Source organism: Bubalus bubalis, chromosome 6, assembly GCF_019923935.1.
Source record: "Bubalus bubalis isolate 160015118507 breed Murrah chromosome 6, NDDB_SH_1, whole genome shotgun sequence".
In the NCBI taxonomy this organism is placed as follows: Eukaryota; Metazoa; Chordata; class Mammalia; order Artiodactyla; family Bovidae; genus Bubalus; species Bubalus bubalis.
This window is the reverse complement of record NC_059162.1, coordinates 20,441,085-20,461,923: the sequence shown is the minus strand read 5'-3', so window position 1 is coordinate 20,461,923 and position 20,839 is coordinate 20,441,085. Positions and strand designations below refer to the sequence as shown.

The 20,839-nt window shown below is 42.8% G+C and overlaps 1 protein-coding gene across 4 annotated transcripts; it reads left to right on the top strand.

The window, feature by feature from the left end:
• The first annotated feature begins 175 nt into the window (after window positions 1-175).
• MRPS21 (mitochondrial ribosomal protein S21) lies at window positions 176-17,538 on the top strand. Of its 4 annotated transcripts, none has more exons than XM_044944426.1 (3): window positions 176-308; window positions 6,550-6,664; window positions 17,240-17,538. In XM_044944426.1, exons 2-3 carry the CDS (start codon window positions 6,582-6,584, stop codon window positions 17,418-17,420), a joined length of 264 nt encoding a protein of 87 aa, XP_044800361.1. In that variant the 5' UTR covers window positions 176-308; window positions 6,550-6,581; the 3' UTR covers window positions 17,421-17,538. The 4 variants fall into 4 exon arrangements, with proteins under 4 accessions (XP_044800361.1, XP_006049292.1, XP_006049293.1 ...); XM_006049230.3 differs by lacking the exon at window positions 176-308 and adding an exon at window positions 5,953-6,096; XM_006049231.3 differs by lacking the exon at window positions 176-308 and adding an exon at window positions 5,956-6,086.
• The last annotated feature ends 3,301 nt before the right edge of the window (window positions 17,539-20,839 follow it).

Sequence of the window (20,839 nt, the reverse complement as noted above, 5' to 3'; positions counted from 1 at the left end):
TCTCTGCTGCTAAATTCCTAGGAAACACCTTTGGGACAGTTAGGGGTTCAAAGCTGGGTCTGTTTTTTCATTCAGGCTCAGAGACTAGTACCTTTCCCTTTGTGTCTCTTATGCTTGTAACCTTCCAGCTGGTCCAGACTAGCAGGTTCTGCCACTCGGGTAGCTCTTTGCTTCACTGGGAGCTGTTGATTCTTGTGGATAAATGCATAATGTAATGTACTGCTGTCAGGAAAGGGACACCAAAGCCAGAACAGCCACCGTGGTTGCTAGTTTTGAAGAGGAAGGGATGCCTTAGAACTGTCAGAATGGTAAGTCCTCTCAGATGCTGGGCCTAATCATTATTCAAAAGCTTCAGCTGCTAAACGTACATTACCCAGTGTCATCAGACCACAAAAGTGAAGTCTGTGAATTTACTTAGCTCTGCTCTTCTCCATGTATTGTTCTTTCTGATCTATCCCAGTTTCCATCACAACCATGTCCTCTCCCAGCCTTAGCGATGTATCAGGCTACCTTGTCATTTTACTTATATTGCATATTGGCTGCATAGCATATTTCTCATAGCTAATTGTACATCTTTCACCTGTTTCTCAACTCTGTTCTCAGTAGATTATTGTCTCCTTTTATTTCAGACAACATGCTCTCTCTTCTAAGGCAAACTGCTCCAGTTGTGCTTTTGATTACCTTTCACCTCTGGAATTTCTGCTGAATCACTTGTCCCTTCTTTACTTTGCAACTTCCGATTGTTATTGATTTATTTATTCTTTCTTCCTCCTGCAAGTATGATCAGGTACCCTCTTCATGAAAATATCTCTTGACTCTAATTGCCCTCTTTCCCGTCTTTTTTCTGTAATTCTTTTTATTTATGTATGTGTTTATTTAGCTGCACCAGGGATGCATTTGTGGCACCTGGGATCTTCATTGCGCAGGCTTAGTTGCCCTGCAGCCTGTGGGATCTTTGTTCCCCAACCAGGGATCGAATCTGTGGCCTCCGCATTAAAAGGTGGATTCTTAGCCACTGGACCACCAGTGGCTAAGGGGAAGTCCCTTTTCTTTATTCTTTAATTCTTGACAGAGTAGTCTAATCATACTCTTTCTGACTCCTTCCCATCACATAATCCTTAAATCTTACAGCCTAGCCTCCGCTGCACCCTCTTAGTCACTAATGATCTTACAGAATTTGAGTATCATAAAGTAGCTTCCACCCAATCAATAGCTAGATCCAGGGGCTTTACAAAGGCTAGGTACTCAGTGCTCTCAGTATCATTTGACACTCTTGGTAGTGCCTACTGAAGCTCTTCTCCCTTGGATCCCATGTCAGCACACTATCATAATTCTCCTCTTACCTATCTGGCAACAATTTCTATATCTCGTAATAGCCTCACTTCTGCCCACTCCAGAGTATGGGTGTTCCCTTAGGCTCAATCCTTGGCTCTTTAACTATATTCTTTCATTTCAAGCTTTCATCTTCTTCATGGCTCTAATTATTACCTCAACTTAGAAGACTTCTGAAGCTTCCTCTCCAGTCTTAATCTTTCCCATGAGATGACATACTGAATGTATACATTTCTGCTGGACAGTTTCATTTACTCATTACTAATACTTAAAACTTATTAAACGTTTCAGCATTTTAGAGCCAAGAGGGTGACATGAGAGCGTGATTAGTCTCTTCAGTTGTGTCCTAATCTTTGTGACCCTATGGACTGTAGCCTGCCAGGCTCCTCTGCCCATGGGATTCTCCAAGAAAGAATACTGGAGTGAGTTCCCATTTCTTCCTCCAGAGGATCTTCCCAACCCAGGGACCAACCCGTGTCTGCTGCATTGGCAGGCAGATTCTTTACCTCTGAGCCATCAGAGAAGCCCCAAGAGGGTACCATTTGTAATTTTATAAATGAGGACACTTAGGTAGCTTGTGTAAGACAAAACAATGTGTCATACAGGACTCTTGTTTTCCAGTCTGATGCCTTTTCTAGTGTTGACCAATCAAATTAGTGTTCTTCCTGTTCTGCCTTTTTACAGCCTCTTTTTCTTCTGTTAATGCTGCCTATAGTACTATCATTTTTCTAGATAACTAGGTTTAAAATTTGGTGCTATTTAGTCACCAAATCCTTTTTATTCTATATTTGGAATGGCTCTTAAAATCTGTTTCTTCCTTTCCATTCCATCACCACCTCTTTGGTCTAAAACTTGGCTATAGCAATAGTTTCTCTTACCTCTAATCCCTTCTCACTTAAAAAAAGATTAATTTTCCTGAAACAATGCTTTGCGTGTCATTTCCTATTCAATGGCTCCCTGATATTTTGAGAAGAAAATCCAAAACAAAGTCAAGGCCTCTGTTTCTCTCTCTGCTCCCATGCATGATCCCTCTGTTCCATGCTGTTTTGTTGTTGCTTGCTCCCAGAAACTGTAAGCCTTTTTGCCTCTAAACTCTTGTTCATGCCACTCACCTTGCCCAGCCTTTCCGCCCTCTGTTAACTAAGCCCTCCGCTTCTTTCAGTGACTAACTCAAGTCCTCTCAATTGTTTGCCCCATTAAACACGCCCCATTAAACACGATCTATATGCTTAGGCTTTGGCCCTTTACTCCATCAAATGAAGGGAGGTATATAAACTGCCTAGTACACGGTTTGGTATCTAATACCCTGATATAAGATTCTCAAAAATGCTACTTTTCCTCTTCCTTTCTTTCAAAATATTTTTCCGTGTTATCCCTTTTGATTCCCATGACAAATTATGTGTGATTGAAGGCACATATTAGTTCAATTTTACAGATGAGGGAACAGACTGAGTTTAAGTAAGTGGTCAGCAAAGCAAGATACATGCTTTGTGGGCCATACTTCTTGCTGCAACTACCCAGCGCTGTCATTGTAGCCCAAACAGTCATACCTAATATAGAAACAAACAGCAGAACTGTGTTCCAATAAGTTTTTTTTTTAATTTTTGATTTATTTATTTTTGGCTGTCTGGGTCTTCATTGATGTGAGCAGGGTTTCTCTAGTTGAGGCAAGTGGGGGTTGCTCTTCATTGCAGTACGCAGCCTTCTCGTTGTGGTGGCTTCTCTTGTTGGGGAACACGGGCTCTAAGTGCTCAGGCTCAGTAGTTGAGGCGCATGGCCTTAGTTCCTCCAAGGCATGTGGAATCTTCCCAGACCAGGGATCGAACCCATGTTCCCTACATTGGCAGGCGGATTCTTAACCAGTTTGACCACCAGGGAAGTCCCAATAAAGTTTATTTACAAAAACAAGAATGGGGCTGGATTTGACCTGTAGGCAGTACTTTGCAGACTACTGATTTAAGTGACTTGTTCAAGGTCATATGCCTGATGAGTATCAGAATTTTGATAGAATCCAGATCACCTGACTTTCAATCCAGTGTTTCTCTACTACAGTATGTTGCTGGCTATATAATTTATTTTGCATTTATCATACGCTACCTTGTTGTACTATTTATCTTTTTGGACACTTACTATGTTTTGGTAGTTCAAGAGGCAGTGGAGGAACTTCCCAGGTGGTATAGTGGATAAGAATATGCCTGCCAATGCAAGGGACAAGGGTTTGATCCCTGGTCAGGGAAGATTCCATATGCTGCAGAGCAACTAAGCCTGCCTGCCACAAATACTGAAGCCTGAACACTCTAGGGCTGGAAAGCTACAACTAATGCTACAACTCATTAGTTGTAGCAACTAATATGCCGCAACTACTGAAGCTCATGCTCCTAGAGCCTGTGCTCTGCATCAGGGGAGGCCACTGCAATGAGAAGCCAAGCACCACAATGAAGAGTAACCCCTGCTCACTGCAACTAGAGAAAACCTACATGCAGGAACAAAAACATAGCGCAGTCGTGAATGTGATGTCAAAGTCGCTCAGTTCAGTTCAGTTCAGTTGCTCAGTCATGTCTGACTCTTTGCGACCCCATGAATCACAGCACACCAGGCCTCCCTGTCCATCACCAACTCTCGGAGTTCACTCAAACTCATGTCCATCGAGTCAGTGATGCCATCCAGCCATCTCATCCTCTGTCGTCCCCTTCTCCTCCTGCCCCCAATTCCTCCCAGCATCAGGGTCTTTTCCAATGAGTCGACTCTTTGCATGAGGTGGCCAGAGTATTGGAGTTTCAGCTTTAGCATCAGTCCTTCCAATGAGCACCCACGACTGATCTTCTTTAGGATGGACTGGTTGGATCTCCTTGCAGTCCAAGGGACTCTCCAGAGTCTTCTCCAACACCACAGTTCAAAAGCATCTTCCGCGCTCAGCCTTCTTCACAGTCCAACTCTCACATCCATACATGACCACTGGGAAAACCATAGCCTTGACTAGACGAACCTTTGTTGGCAAAGTAATATCTCTGCTTTTTAATATGCTATCTAGGTTGGTCATAACTTTCCTTCCAAGGAGTAAGCGTCTTTAATTTCATGGCTGCAGTCACCATCTGCAGTGATTTTGGAGCCCCCAAAAATAAAGTGTGACACTGTTTCCACTGTTTCCCCATCTATTTCCCATGAAGTGATGGGGCCAGATGCCATGATCTTAGTTTTCTGAATGTTGAGCTTAAAGTCGCTCAGTCGTGTCCAACTCAGGGAATTCTCTAGGCCAGAATACTGGAGTGGGTAACCTTTCCCTTCTACAGAGGATCTTCCCAACCCAGAAATGGAACTGAGGTCTCCTGGACTGCAGGTGGATTCTTTACCAACTGAGCTATCAGGGAAGCCAACCAAAAGTAATAATAAGTAAATAAGAGGTAGTGGGATGACACAAAGTAGGCACTCCATAAAAGTTTGTTGATAAGCATAATCATGTCCCAGACTAACTCTATTTTGGTTACTTTGAACCTGGCTTACTTTAAGGCAGGCTTCAGTTTTTGTGAGTCCTATTAGCATAACTGATGTGGATGCATCTGTCTCTGTGTATGTTCCTGTGTGTTTCAGGGGAGTTACCCAAAGAACGGTATTGCACAAGTACCTGGTTGACATGTTTTCTTCTTTTGAGCCTTTCCCTACTGTTTTCCAGTAGCCATTTCCAGTAAATCTGAACTTATATGAATACCCATAAAATAAGATATATGTAGACATAACATATGAATAAAAGGAAAGCTGGTTCCACAATGAGGAAAAATTAAAAAAAATTATTTCTACTAAATCTCACTAGGAGACAAATGGGATATAAGCTGTCATAAAAGAGTCTGATCCTAAATCCTTTAGATGAGTTTTCTGATTCTTTAGTGATTCCACTTTGTTTAGTGAAATGTCTAGGGAGATGGTGATATAGGAAACTGATAGTATGTTATTTCATTTCTTGCCCTTAGTTTTTTGGGTGTAAAACTGTTTTCCATCCGCAGTTGGCTACGTTGTGTCCTATTCTTTTGTGACCACCCACCACCCCACCCCCGCCCCCACCCCCGCCCCCACCCCCGCCCCCATGGACTGTAGGTAGTAATGCGCCAGGCTCCTCTGTGCATGGGATTTCCCAGTAAAGGATACATAGTGGAGTGGGTTGCCATTTCCTTCTCCAGAGGATCTTCCCCACCCAGGGATCGAATTCGGGTCTCCTGCATTGGCAGGTGGATTCTTTACCACTGAGCCACCATGGAAGCCCCTTCCACCCTGAGAGCAGCTCTCAAAGAATCTGTGTCCTTTGTGAAAACAGGAACCATGCCAGGAAGCTTCGCCTATTTCTCTCATTTTCCGTCCGGAAAAAGAAATAGATTAAATATCTATTTAAGGTTTAATAGGATTACGGCAGAGATTGGCACAACATTTTAAATCAACTCTACTTCAACTGGAAGGGGGAAAAAAAAAGATTTAATAGGATTAAAGGGTACAGAATCGGGCTGACCTCAGAGGCCAAAGGACCGTGACTCCGCGAGAAAGCGAAGAATCTGTTTTGGGACAACATAAGGCAACAAGTACTTTGCTTTGCCAGCTGTAGAGTGCTGGCCCGGGGGTTGGCAGTGGCTGACGGAACCGAAAAACCCCCTACCCCGGCCAGAAGGTTGCCATGGTTTCTACGTAGCGTCTCTTCCTTTTCGGCTTCGTTGTCCCCATGCGATGACGCAACTTCCGCTTCCTGTTGGGGCGCGCTTCCAGTTGGCTGGGTACTAAGGGGTGAGGGTCTCCTACTGGGAGGTGAAAATAAGGCGGGTGTGGCGGGAGGCGGAGATTCCGCGCAGTTGCCACCTTTCCGAAGCACAGAGAAACTGCCCAATTGCCGCCCCAAACCATCCTGGGAACTTTTGCGGTAATTAGGAGAGGGAGGGGGCGCCCGCGGCGCGTCCCGGTTCTTCCGTGCCTGGCCAAATAAATCTCCGTCGGTACACCCTGCTACTGTCTCGTTTCTTCCCTGTGGCAGGATTTGTATTGGCAAAGAGAGCGGGGGAATCTTGATAACGAGTCACATGTACCTTCCAGGATATGAGGTCTTGCACGTGTCCCAGTCTCCTGTTCTGAGTCCGTTGCATTTCCAGACCCTAAATAAGCCACGCGGTTCTGTATTCTATTGTGTTTCTCCTTCTTAGTGGGTCTCTATACTTAACTTCCCCATTCTCCATCGTACTTTAGGTCCTGCAGATTGAAGACTTAAATCCAAGGTCATGGCAAAACATCTGAAGTTCATTGCCAGGACTGTGATGGTACAAGAAGGGAACGTGGAAGGTGCATACAGGACTCTAAACAGGTAACTGGTTGGGGACCAGAATCACGACTAGGCCAACTCTCTTGAGAAGTGGGGTGGTTATTCTGTCCCTCCCTCTGTCATTTGCTGTTGATCAGTTGCTCAATCGTGCCTGACTTTTCGACCCCATGGACTGCAGCATGCCAGGCTTCCCTGTCCTTCACTCTCTCCTGCAGTTTGCTCAAACTCATGTCCATTGATTCGGTGACGCCATCCAACCATTTCATTCTCTGTCACCCTCTTCTCCTCCTACTCTCAGTCTTCCCAACATCAGTGGGAAGACTGATGAGTGAGTCTTCCCAGTGAGTCAGCTCTTTGCCTCAGGTGGCCAAAGTATTGGAGCTTCAGCTTCAGCATCAGTCCTTCCAATGCATATTCAGGGTTGATTTCCTTTAGGATTGACTGGTTCGATCTCCTTGCTGTCCAAGGGACACTCAGGAGCCTTCTCCAGTAGAATTCAAAAGCGTCAGTTCTTCAACGCTCAACCTTCTTTATGGCCCAACTCTCACATCCTTACATGACTACTGGAAAAACCATAGCTTTGACTATTTGGACCTTTGATGGCAAAGTGAGGTTGTTTCTAACCAGTGCCAGCCCAGGTGTTCACAGTCTTGAAACTTCTCAGTCCCTCAGTTTACTGTCTTAAAAATAAAGTTCTTCCCCAATGCTAACAGTGTGAGGCATGTTCATCCACAATCATTCCTTTGATGATGAACCTGAATTCTATCAAGACTTTAGGAAAGAGCCCAAAGGGAAAACCAAGTTATAAAATTGCTAGTGAGCAGGAATGTAGTACATGATACATGGAAAGCTGAGCGAGAGATTGGTGTGGGACAAGGCTAATGGAAAAGGTGAACTCAGATTTGGGATCTTAAAGGAGCAAGCAAGTGATGGAAAACTGAAACAGGTTCAGAGAATAAGTTATAACATAAGCAAAAACATGGAAATAAACTGGCTGAAGTGGAGGAGCTGTATTGAAAGGTTTTGAATGCTAGGCTGATCCCTAATAAAGTTATGTTTTCTAAAGAAAATAGTTCATTAATCTGCTCTTATCACTAGTTTTAAGGATTTTGACTTTCATTTATCATTTTCTCTCCCCAGTGAAGCAGAGTTTGGAGAAACAAATGCTTGTTGAATTGAATTATATGAAAGAGATAATACATGAGCTGATCTTCTGCCTTAAGGCCACTAAGGTGGTTGCTTTATTAAAGAAGTAAGAGAAGCCTGGGAAGATTAAGTTATATTCCTTGGGTTACAATTATTGAATGGTTGAAAGGAGTATAAAACACACACATTTTTCTAGTGCAGTGTTCTTTGCTCCATGTTATAGATTACTTACTAGCTTCTGTGGAAATGAGGAGACCTATGGCAGTCATTCTCCAGTTAAGAATCCTTATATGATTAGGTTTAAATGTAGGTGGGGTTCTTGGGGACTGAGAAGATAAATGAAAGAGAACTACTTCTTAGCAGAGCAGAGAGTTCTAAGTGTGGAGGGCAGAAGACCATAGTAGGTGAAGACAAAGATGCTGTCAGAAGCTGTGTGATTGAGAAGCAGTTGCAGGCTCAAGATGATTTGTATGTCTTTTAAAAAAGTCAGCCTCTTTACCTCTTATGGTGTCTGAACATGCCAGTCATATCCTTGCGTAGAAGCTATTCCCACTGTACTTTCACTTAAGTTGAAAGGATAACAGGGCAAGTAAGATAATCCTATTTCATGTTTCTCTATAACTGCTCATTCTAGACTCTTCTATTTCAGACCTTTAAGTGGCATGTCTGTGGGAAGGTTGAGATGTCTAATGATCTCTGCTCTTACACTGGAAGCACTAAGTGAATATCTTTACAGATTCTGTAGCTAATTAGCTAGTGAGATGAAATGATGAATTTGGGGAAGGAAAGTCTTTCAGATTACCTCACCCTTTTTCTGACCTCTCCCTATAAGTTTTTTTCTGTATGATTTATTTTGGTGAATTTAGATAGGTTTTGTTGTTGTTCAGTCAATAAACCATGTCTCTCTCTTTGCAACTCCATGGACTGTAACACACCAGGCTTCCATGTCCTTCACTGTATCCTGGAGTTTGCTCAAATTCTTATCCATTGAGTCAGTGATGCTATCTAACCATCTTATCCTCTGCTGCCCTCTTCTCCTTTTGCCTTCAAGTCTTTCCTAGTGTCAGGGTCTTTTCCAATGGGTCAGTTCTTCACATCAGGTAACCAAAGTATTGGAGCTTTAGCATCAATCCTTCCAATGAATAGTTAGGGTTGATTTCCTTTAGGATTGACTGGTTTGATCTACTTGTTTTCCAAAGGACTCTCAAGAGTCTTCTCCAGCACCACAGTTCAAAAACATCAATTCTTCAGCACTCTGTCTTCTTTATCCAATTCTCACATTTGTACATGACTGCTGGAAAAACCATAGCTTTGACTAGTCGGACTTTTGTTGGCAAAGTGATGTCTTTCCTTTTTAATACCTGTCTAGGTTTGTCATCGGAGAAGGCAGTGGCACCCCACTCCAGTACTCTTGCCTGGAAAATCCCATGGAGGGAGGAGCCTGGTAGGCTGCAGTCCATGGGGTCGCTAAGAGTCAGACACGACTGAGCGACTTCACTTTCCCTTTTCACTTTCATGCATTGGAGAAGGAAATGGCAACCCACTCCAGTGCTCTTGCCTGGAGAATCCCAGGGACGGGGGAGCTGCCATCTATGGGGTCACACAGAGTCGGACACGACTGACGTGACTTAGCAGCAGCAGCAGCAGCAGCAGCAGGTTTGTCATAGCTTTCCTTCCAAGGGGCAGGCATCTTAATTTCATGGCTGCAGTCACCATTCACAATGATTTTGGAGCCCAAGAAAAGAAAATCTGTCACTGCTTCCATATTTTTTCTCTTCTATTTGCCATGAAGTGATGGGACCAGATGCCACGATCTTAGATTTTTGAATGTTGAGTTTTAAGCCAACTTTTTCAGTCCCCTCTTTCACCTTCATCAAGAAGCTCTTTAGTTCTTCTTCACTTTCTCCCATTCGAGTGGTGTCATCTGCATATCTGAGGTTGTTGATATTTCTCCTGGCAATCTTGATTCCAGCTTATGTTTCATCTAGCCTGGCATGTTGTGGAATGTACTCTGCATATAAGTTAAATAAACAGGGTGACAGTATACAGCCTTGTTGTACTCCTTTCGCAATTTTGAACCAGCCAGTTGTTCCATGTAAGGCTCTAACTCTTGACCCCAAATACAGGTTTCTCACAAGACAGGTAAGGTGGTCTGGTATTCCCAACTCTTTAAGAATTTTCCACAGTTCATTATGATCCACACAGTCAAAGGCTTTAGCATATATAGTCAATGAAGCAGAAGTAGACGCTTTCTGGAATTTCTTTGGTTTCTCTATGATCCAGCAAATGTTGGCAATTTGATCTCTGGTTCCTTTGCCTCTTCAAAACCCAGCTTGTATATCTGGAAGTTCTTGGTTCATGTACTGCTGGAGCCTAGCTTGAAGGATTTTGAGTATTACCTTGCTTGCATGTTAAATTGTACAGTAGTTTAAACATTCTTTGGCATTGCCCTTCTTTGGGATTGGAATGAAAACTGACCTTTTCCAGTCCCGTGACCACTGCTGCCTTTTCTAAATTTGCTGACACTGAGTGCAGCACTTTAACAGCATCACCTTTTAGGATTTTAAATAGCTCAGCTGGAATTCCATCACCTCCACTAGCTTTGTTTGTAGTAATGCTTCCTAACGCCCTCCTGGAGGAGGAAATGGCAAAACCCACTCCAGTATTCTTGTCCTTTAGCTGCCTTTTCTGTATGTCTCTCTTAAATTCCGGCTTCTTATTTTTCTCATATTTTTGATAATAAGTTGCATATTCTGCAGTTTAATTACAGCAATAGATACGACAACACATGAGAAGAAAGGAAGGTGGTTAAAGCTTTAGCATGTTTAGAACACAAATGTAGTCTTACAAAGAAAATAGTTTGTGTCCGTCCAGTGAGATCACCACAGAACGCTTGTTATATAACCAAGGGCCCTCGTTGGTGCCCTGAGATGAAGAGATGGAGACTGGGGGTTGCTAGGAAGCCCTGCATGATTGGCTGGCCCCCAAGTAAGGAAAGTCAAGTACTCTGGAAGTGTGCCCGGTTGACCCCTTTTATTCCTGGTAGGAGAGCTTCTGGGCCCATTGAGTCGTCCTGTGTACACGCTTGTCCTGACATAGGCTGGCTACAGTGACGTGGGTCTGCCGCCCTCAAATTCCTCCAGCTCGGGCAGCTTAGCTCCTTTTACATAATCTGTTGAATTTCACTGAAACTGGAAGCTGACTGTCCTGCAGTGTTACGTTGCCAGGCACCCAAACTCCAGGCTGATCTGTTTACTGTGAGCCTCTTGGTCTGCTAGTCCTTGAACTACCTGTGGAAGCAGAAGCATCATTACTTCTATTTACTTCATAAGTTCTACAAAGCTCTTCTTGCATCCTTGTTTATTAGAAATAAGTAGATGCCTTTACTGTAGGGGTTCTGGAACATTTGAGGATAATCAGGGCTATTTTCAGGATAACTAGAAAGTGCAGCGGAGAAGGCAGTGGCACCCCACTCCAGTACTCTTGCCTGGAAAGTCTCATGGATGGAAGAGCCTGGTGGGCTGCAGTCCATGGGGTCGCTAAGAGTCAGACACGACTGAGCGACTTCACTTTCACTTTTCACTTTCATGCATTGGAGAAGGAAATGGCAACCTACTCCAGTGTTCTTGCCTGGAGAATCCCAGGGATGGGGGAACCTGGTGGGCTGCCATCTATGGGGTCGCACAGTCGGACACGACTGAAGCGACTTAGCAGCAGCAGCAGAAAGTGCAGGGTGAGGAAGGAAATCCTCACCTGGCACCTTGGAATTTATTTGATAGGTGTTTTGGAAATAGAACCATCCAAGGAATACCATTTAGCAACCCCATCATTATGTTAGGGGGCACCGATCTTTTCATTTTTTTTCCCCTTCCTCTATTCTTTTATGCCTTTGATACTTTTTTCTTGTTTTTCTTTTCTGCCTGACCACACAGGCATTTACTTGATAAGATGATCACTTTTGTCTGTTTCAGAACTCTTTCGAAACTCCAGTAGGATACCTGAGTCTGTTTCCCAACTCTTCCTTTTGCAGTTCTCTTTCATAGTACTTTTAAACTGTCCTTGTCATTCCAGTAGGCTCCTCTTCCTAGGTAAAGTCATATCTAGGGTCTCTGTTCTTTTCATGTGAAAGTGTAGTGTTACTCAGTCATGACTGACTCTTTGCAACCCCATGGACTGCAGCCCGCCAGGCTCCTCTGTCCATAAGATTTCCCAGGCAAGAATACTGGAGTGGGTTGCTATTTTCTTCTCCAGAGTATCTTCCCACACCAGGGATTGAACCTGCATCTCCTGCATTGATGAGTGGATTCTTTACCACTGAGCCACCAGGGAAGCCCAAACAAAGCCTAGACAGAAATTAATACTTAGTTGTTTGGATCAATGGCTTTCCCTTAGTGTGCCATGTCTTCTTCGCTTACATCTTTTTACTCTAATTAAAGAGTCTGGCTCAGCTTTTTCCTCTTTTATTTTCTCTTTGCCTGTGGGCACCGCAGTAATTTGTCTTTTGAACCTCCGTGGTTTTTATTGGAGAAGCAGAGTGCTGTTATAAAGCACTGCACTAAAGACCTGAATTCTACTTCTAGCTCCATTTCATGATCTTGGGCGGGTCAGCCTCACTGAACTTCAGTTTTCTAACCTGTAAAGAGATGCTGGGGACTTCCCTGGTGGTCCAGTGGTAAGATCTCGAACGCAGCACAGTGCAGCCAAGAAAAAAAAGATGACGTTTTAATCAGTTTCATAGAATTATGATTAGGATCATGGATGTGAAAATGCTATCTAAACTCTAACATGCCATTTTAGTAAAGGTAATGTTGTGGCCTTCTGAGCTAATACTCCCAAGAACTGTGTCTGTTATAAAGTAACTTAATCCCTTGAGCTGTGGACATTTGTCAGTCACTTAGAGCAGCACTGCCCAACCTGTTTGGCCCCAGGGGCCAGTTTCGTGGAAAACTCCCACAGACTGGGGTGGGGGGATGGGTCAGGCGGTAATTCAAGCAATGAGGAGTAGCAGTTGAAGCTTTGCCTGCTTATCTGCTGCTCATCTGCTTTGCTGCCTGGTTTCCTAACAGGCTTTGGACTGGACCAGGGGTTGAGGGCCCCTGACCTAGAGGATTCATTTTTGTCATACATTTACTGATATTTGCTCTTTGCCAAGTATTATATTAAATGCAAAAATGAAAGACTTAATCTGTAACCTTAGAAAGCACACAGCCCAGTAAGGGAGATTTTAAAATTAAACCAAACATGTCCAAATACACTGTCTGATCAGTGTTTTAACAGTGTGCTGTGGCATTGGTTCTCCCTGGACCATCAGCTGCAACATCACCTGAGAGCTTGTTAGAAATGCAAATTCTTAGGCTCCACCTTAGACCTGTATGAAGTCAAAAACTGGAGGTGACATAGCGATCTGCAGGGTTTTTAATTTTTAAACATTATTTATTTGGGGCTGCACTGGGTGTCTGTTGCTGCATGTGGGCTTTCTCTAGTTGCTGCAGGTGGGGGCCGCTCCCTAGGTGCGGTGCACAGCTTCTCATGTGGTGACTTACCTTGTTGCAGAGCATGGGCTCTAGGACTTGCAGGCTTCAGTAGTTGTGGCTCACAGGCTTAGTTTCCCCGCTTCCCGGACCAGGGATTGAACCCCATGTCCCCTGCATTGGCAGGCAGATTCTTAACCACTGGACCACCAGGAAAGTCCCAGCAATCTGTGTTTTAACAAGTTTTCTAGGTGGCTCTTGCATGAGTCTCAAACTTTAGTTTGAGAACCACTGTGCTTTGGGAACAGAGGGAAGGCATGATTAATTTCTCCTGTATCAATTTACAAAAGTTGTTACCCATTGGTTTGCGCCTTTGAAGAATAAATAGCATTTTATACAACAGAAAAAGAAAGGGATGGGGCTTCCCTGGTGGTCCAGTGGTTAGGTGTCTGTGTCGCAATGCAGGGTACACAGATTTGATCCCTGGTCTGGGAGGATCCCACATGCCTCGGGGCAACTGAGCCCGTGTACCACAACTGTTGAGCCCACATGCCGCACCTACTGAAGCCTTCGAGCCCTAGAGCCTGTACACAACAAGAAGCCACTGCAGTGAGAAACCCACGTGCTACGACTAGAGAGTGGCCCCTGCTTTCCACAACCAGAGAAGGCCTGAGCATAGCAACGAGGACCCAGCACAGCCATAAATAAATAAATAAATAATTTTTTTTAAGTTTTTTTAAAAAGTAATCATTGTAAGGAGGATTGTGAACAAATGTAAAAACTAGATATGTAATGTGTTTGAAGTAAACACATAGTTCAGTGTGACTAGACAGGCTTTTTAGGGCAAGTTATTAAAGATAAAGCTAGAGAGAAAGGGAGGATGAAGCTCAGTTGTTTAGGGCTTTGAGCTTAGACTAGTGGTTCCCAAATGTGCACTTTGCAGTTACTAGGGGAACTTAACAAACCCTGCTCATGTCCCTCCCTACTTGTAATTTAATTGGCCTGGAGTGTGGCCTAGGATTTGGAATTTTTAAAAGATCCCCAGGATTTGGATTTTTAAAAGATCTCTAATGTGCAAACAAGTGGGAACCACTGGGTTAGACTATTTTGTTTATTGGGAACAATTTTTCTTTTTTTAACATCAGAGTGACATGCTCTGATTTATGTTTTAGGACAATAATTGGTGTAGGGAAAGAGAATGGAAATAGGGCAACCTGTTTATCCTTCACAATTCAAATAAAGTATCCTTTAGGAAGCTTTCATAACCACCTTATGCTCAAGTCCTCTCCTGTGGGCTTCTATAACAATATTTCCCTTATCTTTGCATCTGTCACACTCTATTGTAATTCTTTTGTCTTTACTAGACCACAAGGGTAGGAAACCATATCGAAGTTTGTTTTCTATCTTCAGCGTTTAATGCAGTATCTGGTATAGAGTTGATATTTCATAAATACTTGTTGATTAAATGACCAGTTAGGTGATTATTTCAGTACAGGTGTAAGATAAGGATCATAATTAGAGCTGTAGCCATAGGAAGAGAGAGAAGGAAGAGGTCTAAGAACTATTTCAGGTTATAGAATTTATAAGATACTGTAAATGTGGGTGTAGCAAGAAAAGAAGTCCTAGTCCAGGAACATGAGATTTTAGCTTGAGTAACTGATGATGCCATTAACAGATAGAGTATAGAGGAGGAAGAATGAATTTTAGTTGGAGATAATAAGTTTGTTTTTTGTGAGGTTTAAGGCAATTGGAAGCATTGGCCTAGCTCTTAAGCCTGGAACTAGAGATAACGATTTAAGAGTCAGCAGTGTCTGGGTCAGTTCTCAAGTGTGGCTGTACATTAGAATTACCTGTGGGGTCTTTTAAAATATACCCAGTATATAACCCCACTGTAGACCAATTAAATCAGAATCTCTGAGGAATGGGACCCAGACGTGAATGCTTTTTAAAGGCTCTTAAGGAGATGATTCTGTTGTGCATCAGGGTTGAGGCCCATGTTATAGTTTAAGGGAATCATGTAGAACCAAAAAGGAGGAAATTTACAGTCAGAATCTGGAGTGATACCAACATTTAAGGGTAAGATGAGGAAGAAAGCCAGCATTGGAGACCCTCTGTGGGCAAAGGTATTGAGTCTTTGGTGCCCTGCTTTTCTACTGTACAACTCTAGTGTTGGATCCACTTCTGGGCATGACTGTGTTTTCAATAGAACCCGAATTATCTGCTCCTTCCACCGCTGGGAGTTTGAGACAGTTCCCTCACCTCCCATCTCCCTGCCATTAAAACCTAGACAAACTGATCTTATAAATCAGCAGGAGTGTAAAAGATCCCAAAGGACAGTGGTGCCCATGTCTATTCACATTAGTAATGTACCCAAAGCTCAAATCTTTTCAAGCTCATGTTCAATCTATTATTGTTACCTTGGGCTTCTGGTATAACACAGCAGCGATACATAGGGTTTCTCACTGAGCAGAAGGAACAGGTAGTTTCTCTTATTTCCTGCTTCTTCTGTCTCCCCTCTAATTATGTGCTTAGTTGTTCAGTCATGTATGACTCTGTGTGACCCCATGGACTATAGCCCACAGGCTCCTCTGTCCATGGGAATTCTCCAGGCAAGAATACTGGAGTGGGTTGCCATGCCCTCCTCTAGGGGATATTCCCAACCCAGGGATCGAACCAAGGTTTCCTGCATTGCAGGCGGATTCTTTACCGACCTAGCCATCTCCAGTTGTGTTTCTGACTGACTTTTTACGTGTAATGAAAGGAAAGAGTAGGCAGGAATGGGGTCATGTAAACAATGCAAGATTGGAGGGCAGGTGCCTCCAGACTTCTCAGGACCAGCTGATGATGGGTTGAGAGGGAGGGACAAATTGCAGATTGGAGCCAGAGCTCTCAGGAGCCTCGGGATAAGGTAAGTTATAGAATAACCCCTGTGTCTTCTTGGCTCAGTGAGAACAAAAAGGTGATTTTGAGGTATGCATGTTATGAAGCCAGCAAGAGGAACTGTTGAAGTAGTTAGGTGGGCAGGAAAAAAACCTGAGCTAAATTAAGATGAATAAAACACACTTTATGCCCTCAGGGGTTTTCAGTCTAAGGAGAGAGACATCTGTATAAATAACTAACAGAATGGCAAAATGAAATAATCTGTACATAGGTGTTCAACAAAACAAATTATCTTCTGTCTAAGATGAGAAAGGTTTGTGGAGAGATGGTATCTGGATTTGGCATCAGAAAGATGTGGAAAATCTCCCAAGGGGAAAAAAAAACATGGAAAACCTCGAAGGTTGGCAGTTTGGAGCCGCGGATGGCATTCTAGGCTGAGGAAGCAGCCCTGAGTAAAGACCTGGTATTAAAAAAAAAAAAAGCTCCTATGAACACTTAAAAAGATTCGCTATTAACGTGTGTTCAGGGAGTAGTCAGATGTGTGGTTGGAGCATGTGGTACATGGGAAAAACATGGTTGAGGCTCTTATTTTGATGCTTCTATCTGTATCACTGGTGTGATAAGGGCCTCTTCTTTCCCTGTATGAAGTAGGCCCAGAGATTTCATAATTGTTCATAATTGAGCTGCATCATCTCTTAAACACAGTAGGGGTTGGAACTACATTCTCCTCTTAAGGACCAGGTAGGAATCACCTCTAGTTATTTTCTTCCTACTGCAAATGACATCCCATTTGAAGATTCTGAAATGGTTGAGACCCCCTGCCACTGCCATCTCTCTCAGGTGTGTTGTGGTAGGAAATAAAAATGGTTGAGAACATGATAATGACGATAAACTCCCCCAGAACAAGGACTGTGTAATTAATTGCCTGTTTTTGTTTCCCGCGTATTACTGCTTGGGGCCTGGCCTGTGTATGTAGGCAGTGAATGCTGTATTGTCACCATTGCACACTATCATTTTTATAGATACCAATTGTTTGGTCAGTTGACTTCTGATCATTGTGAAACTGGAAAAGAATAACAATGAGCCTAAGCCTCTAACTTTATTGCCTGTCCTTATACAGAATCCTTACCATGGATGGGCTCATTGAGGACATAAAGCGACGTCGGTATTATGAGAAGCCTTGCCGTCGACGACAGAGGGAAAGCTATGAAACCTGCCGGCGGATCTACAACATGGAAATGGCTCGCAAGATCAACTTCTTGATGCGAAAGAATCGGGCGGATCCATGGCAGGGCTGCTGAGGCCCGTGGATAGGAGGCCCAGTATGAAAACCCTTAGCAGTTGTCTGCACCTCTTTTCTTCCTCCAATCCCATTTACCTTTCTTAAAATAAACTCAATCGCATATATGCAAGAAGCAATTCCACTAGTCAGCAGTGGATACTCTCTTTTATTAAGTCAAAAGACAAACTGAGTCAAAAAGTAGTCTAGGGATAGAATGTTGGTTGCCAAGGGCTGGTTTGACGGGAGGGGGATGGGAAATTATTGTTTAATGAGTATGAGTTTCAGTTTGGGGAGATGAAAAGGTTTGGAGAAGGATGATGGTAGAACTTGCACAACAATGTGAATGTACTTAATGCCATGGAATTGTATGCTTAAATGATCAATTATGGTACATTTTATGTTTTGTATATTTTACTGTAATTTTTTAAAAAGCAGTCTGAGGTGGGAAATTTTTCTCAAATGTAGTAGAGTATATCTCCCATGTTCTAACTAATTTTTACGAAACTCAAAGCAAGATCTTATGATTGGAAAAGGATCTATTCCTCTTTACTGAACTGCCTTCCAAATGTTGGCAGGCAGTTCAGTAAAGGGAGAGGAAGCATGTATGTATTTGGAGTAAGTTCCACTTCTGAAACACCCATCAACCAGAGTAGTAGAGAGCTGAAACCCTTCCCCAAAAGAATCTTTAAGACAGTCTAACATTTACCCCTGTTTTGTCTTTTCTTTAGTTTTCCTAAAGGAAGCTAATGGAGGGTTGGTATACATGAAAGCAGTAGATGGATGGTAGGAAAGAGGGAATGGGGGAGTGTTAAGAGAAAGCCAGAAAAACCTACAGTGGTGGTTCTCAAAATGCCATCTTCAGATCAGCAGCATCACCTGAAAAACAGCTTGAAATGTAAGTTTTAGACCTACTTTAGACCTTCTGAATTGGAAATTGAGGTTGGAGCCCAGCAGTCTAAAGCCCTGCGGGTGATTCTGATGCCTGATAACATTTGAGAATCATTGCCCTATAGTACTCAAAAGAGACTCCAGGTGGAGGTTCTGACTGCCACCCCTCCCTGTCCTCCGCAGGCACTTCCAGGTGAGAGCTGGGGCAGCTGACTAGCTGCTCTGCTTCCTCTCCTGTTGTGTTTTTTCTGACATTGGTCCCCTGACAGTCATGCCTGCTAGTACAAAGAGAGTTAGCGCCAACCCCTGTAGAATGCAAAGGGTAGTCACCTCTCCTGACCCTGACTGGAGCCCTCTCAGATTTAACAAGAGCAGACTGCCTCACCTCCTACCTCTCCACATCAGTAGTGTTCAAACATTGCCCCCTTGTGGTACAGCAGCATGACTTCAGATTTCTTCTGGTTTTAATTCTGTCTTCAATGTTTTTTCTCATTTTCATGATAACCATATTTACTGATTAAATATGTGATGGAACAATTTTATACAATCTCATTTTCATAAGAAATATTTATACTTCTGAATCTGATTGAACCTTTCAATCTCTGAATTTTGTCTTCAGTACATCACTTTTGAATTGATTTTGAGCCATGGCATGGTATCATCTGCCAATTGCTATTGCTAAAGAATAAAGACCTGGCTTCTGCCAAAATGGTAGATAGGAGAACTGGGTCTGTTACTTGTCAGCATTTCCCTGAGGCTAAAGTTGTTTCTGTCTTCCCTGCAAAATACTAAGGGGTGGCTAAGGTCTGGAATTTGTCTCTGAAATTATCCCCTGCTTGTGCTAATCTCCAGTCCTGACCATCTTCCATGTTCCCTGGAGAAGTGAACAATGATGGGTTGTAGCAGGTAGCCAACTGAAAAGGCCTCGTGTGTGAAAAGGGAGTAGCTGGCTGGCTGAAGTCCTAGTCAGCTTGTGCTGTCGTGGAAGGAAGAAAGACCTTCCACTCCCTGCTCTGGAACCTAGAAGATACTTCATGGTCACTTAATGAATGGGGATTACCCTAATCTTTTTATTTCTGCATTAGCTTTAGAAGAGGGGTGGTTTAGTACCTTTTGCATTTCCAGGTAGTGTTAGTGGTAAAGAACCTGCCTGTCAATGCAGGAGACGTAAGATGCAGGTTTGATCCCTGGGTTGGGAAGATCCCCTGGAGGAGGGCACTGCAACCCATTCCAGTATTCTTGCCTGGAGAATCCCATGGACAGAGGAGCCAGGTGGGCCACAGTCCATGGGGTCGAAAAGAGTCGGATGTGACTGAGCATACATGCAGCACGGCTTAGTATTTACACAGTTACAGGATAATAGATAAAATACCTCCTACCTTGATCTTAGGCATCTTTGCCCTTTCTTAGATATCCACCTGATTGCCTCTGGCAGGCCTGTTCTGATCATAATTTAAGGATCTTATCTTTACTGCTCCAGAAACAGCTACCTCTTTAAAATCGGACTCTGTTGAGTAACTTTGACATTGCACTTTAAAGTTTTCAGAAGTGCTCTAAGTACAAAATAAGTATGCCTATGGGTTAACTGAAAATACTTAGGAATAAAAACTCACTAAACAAGTAAAGTAATAGTGGATTACTGTATTAAAAGGTAGTTGAAGGAAAGGGAAAAGATTGGCACTTCTAGTGTGTGCCAGCTACCTAATATACATAGTTTTTTACATAGTCAAAAAGATCTATATTCAGTCATGACCTTGGTAAATTATTTACATAAATTCTAAGAATTTAAATCTATCTGATTCCAAATAATGGAAATAAAATCAGTTCTTAAAAACCCATTTCCCTATGGGGAATTGAATCCAGGTGACTGAAAGCACTGAACCTAAATTTACAACTACAGAGTTGGAACTCATTAACCCATTTAACAGACTTTTTGGAGTGACTATTTGGAGCTGCAAGAGTCAGACACGACCTAGCGACTAAACTACCACCACCATTTATGTGAGACATTAGTTTTAAATATTGCAGATAAAATGAGCAAACAGGCATGAGTAGTAGTAAGTTGAGCAAGAGGCACCCTCAGCTTCTTACTCAAAGCCAAAATTTATTCATTGTTTCATGCTGCACCATCAGTGAAGGTTGATTTTAGTACGTCTCAAATTTATTAAAAGCCAGACTTTAAATATAAAAATCTTGTGTTCCCTGGGAAATTCTAATAATCTCCTTAAAGAATAACTGCAATTTTCCAGTGAACCTATTATCTTAAAACATTAGAATTTCTTAAACATTATGGAGTTTTGGTTTTTGTAGTTTGTAATCTGAAAATAACAATTTTTTAAAAGATGGAAAAGCCCTACACAGTCAGCAAAAACAAGACCAGGAGCTGACTGCGGCTCAGATCATGAACTCCTTATTGCAAAATTCAGACTAAAACTGAAGAAAGTAGGGAAAACTACTAGACCATTCAGGTATGATCTAAATCGAATCCCTTATGATTATACAGTGGAAGTGACAAATAGATTCAAGGGATTAGATCTGATAGAGTGCCTG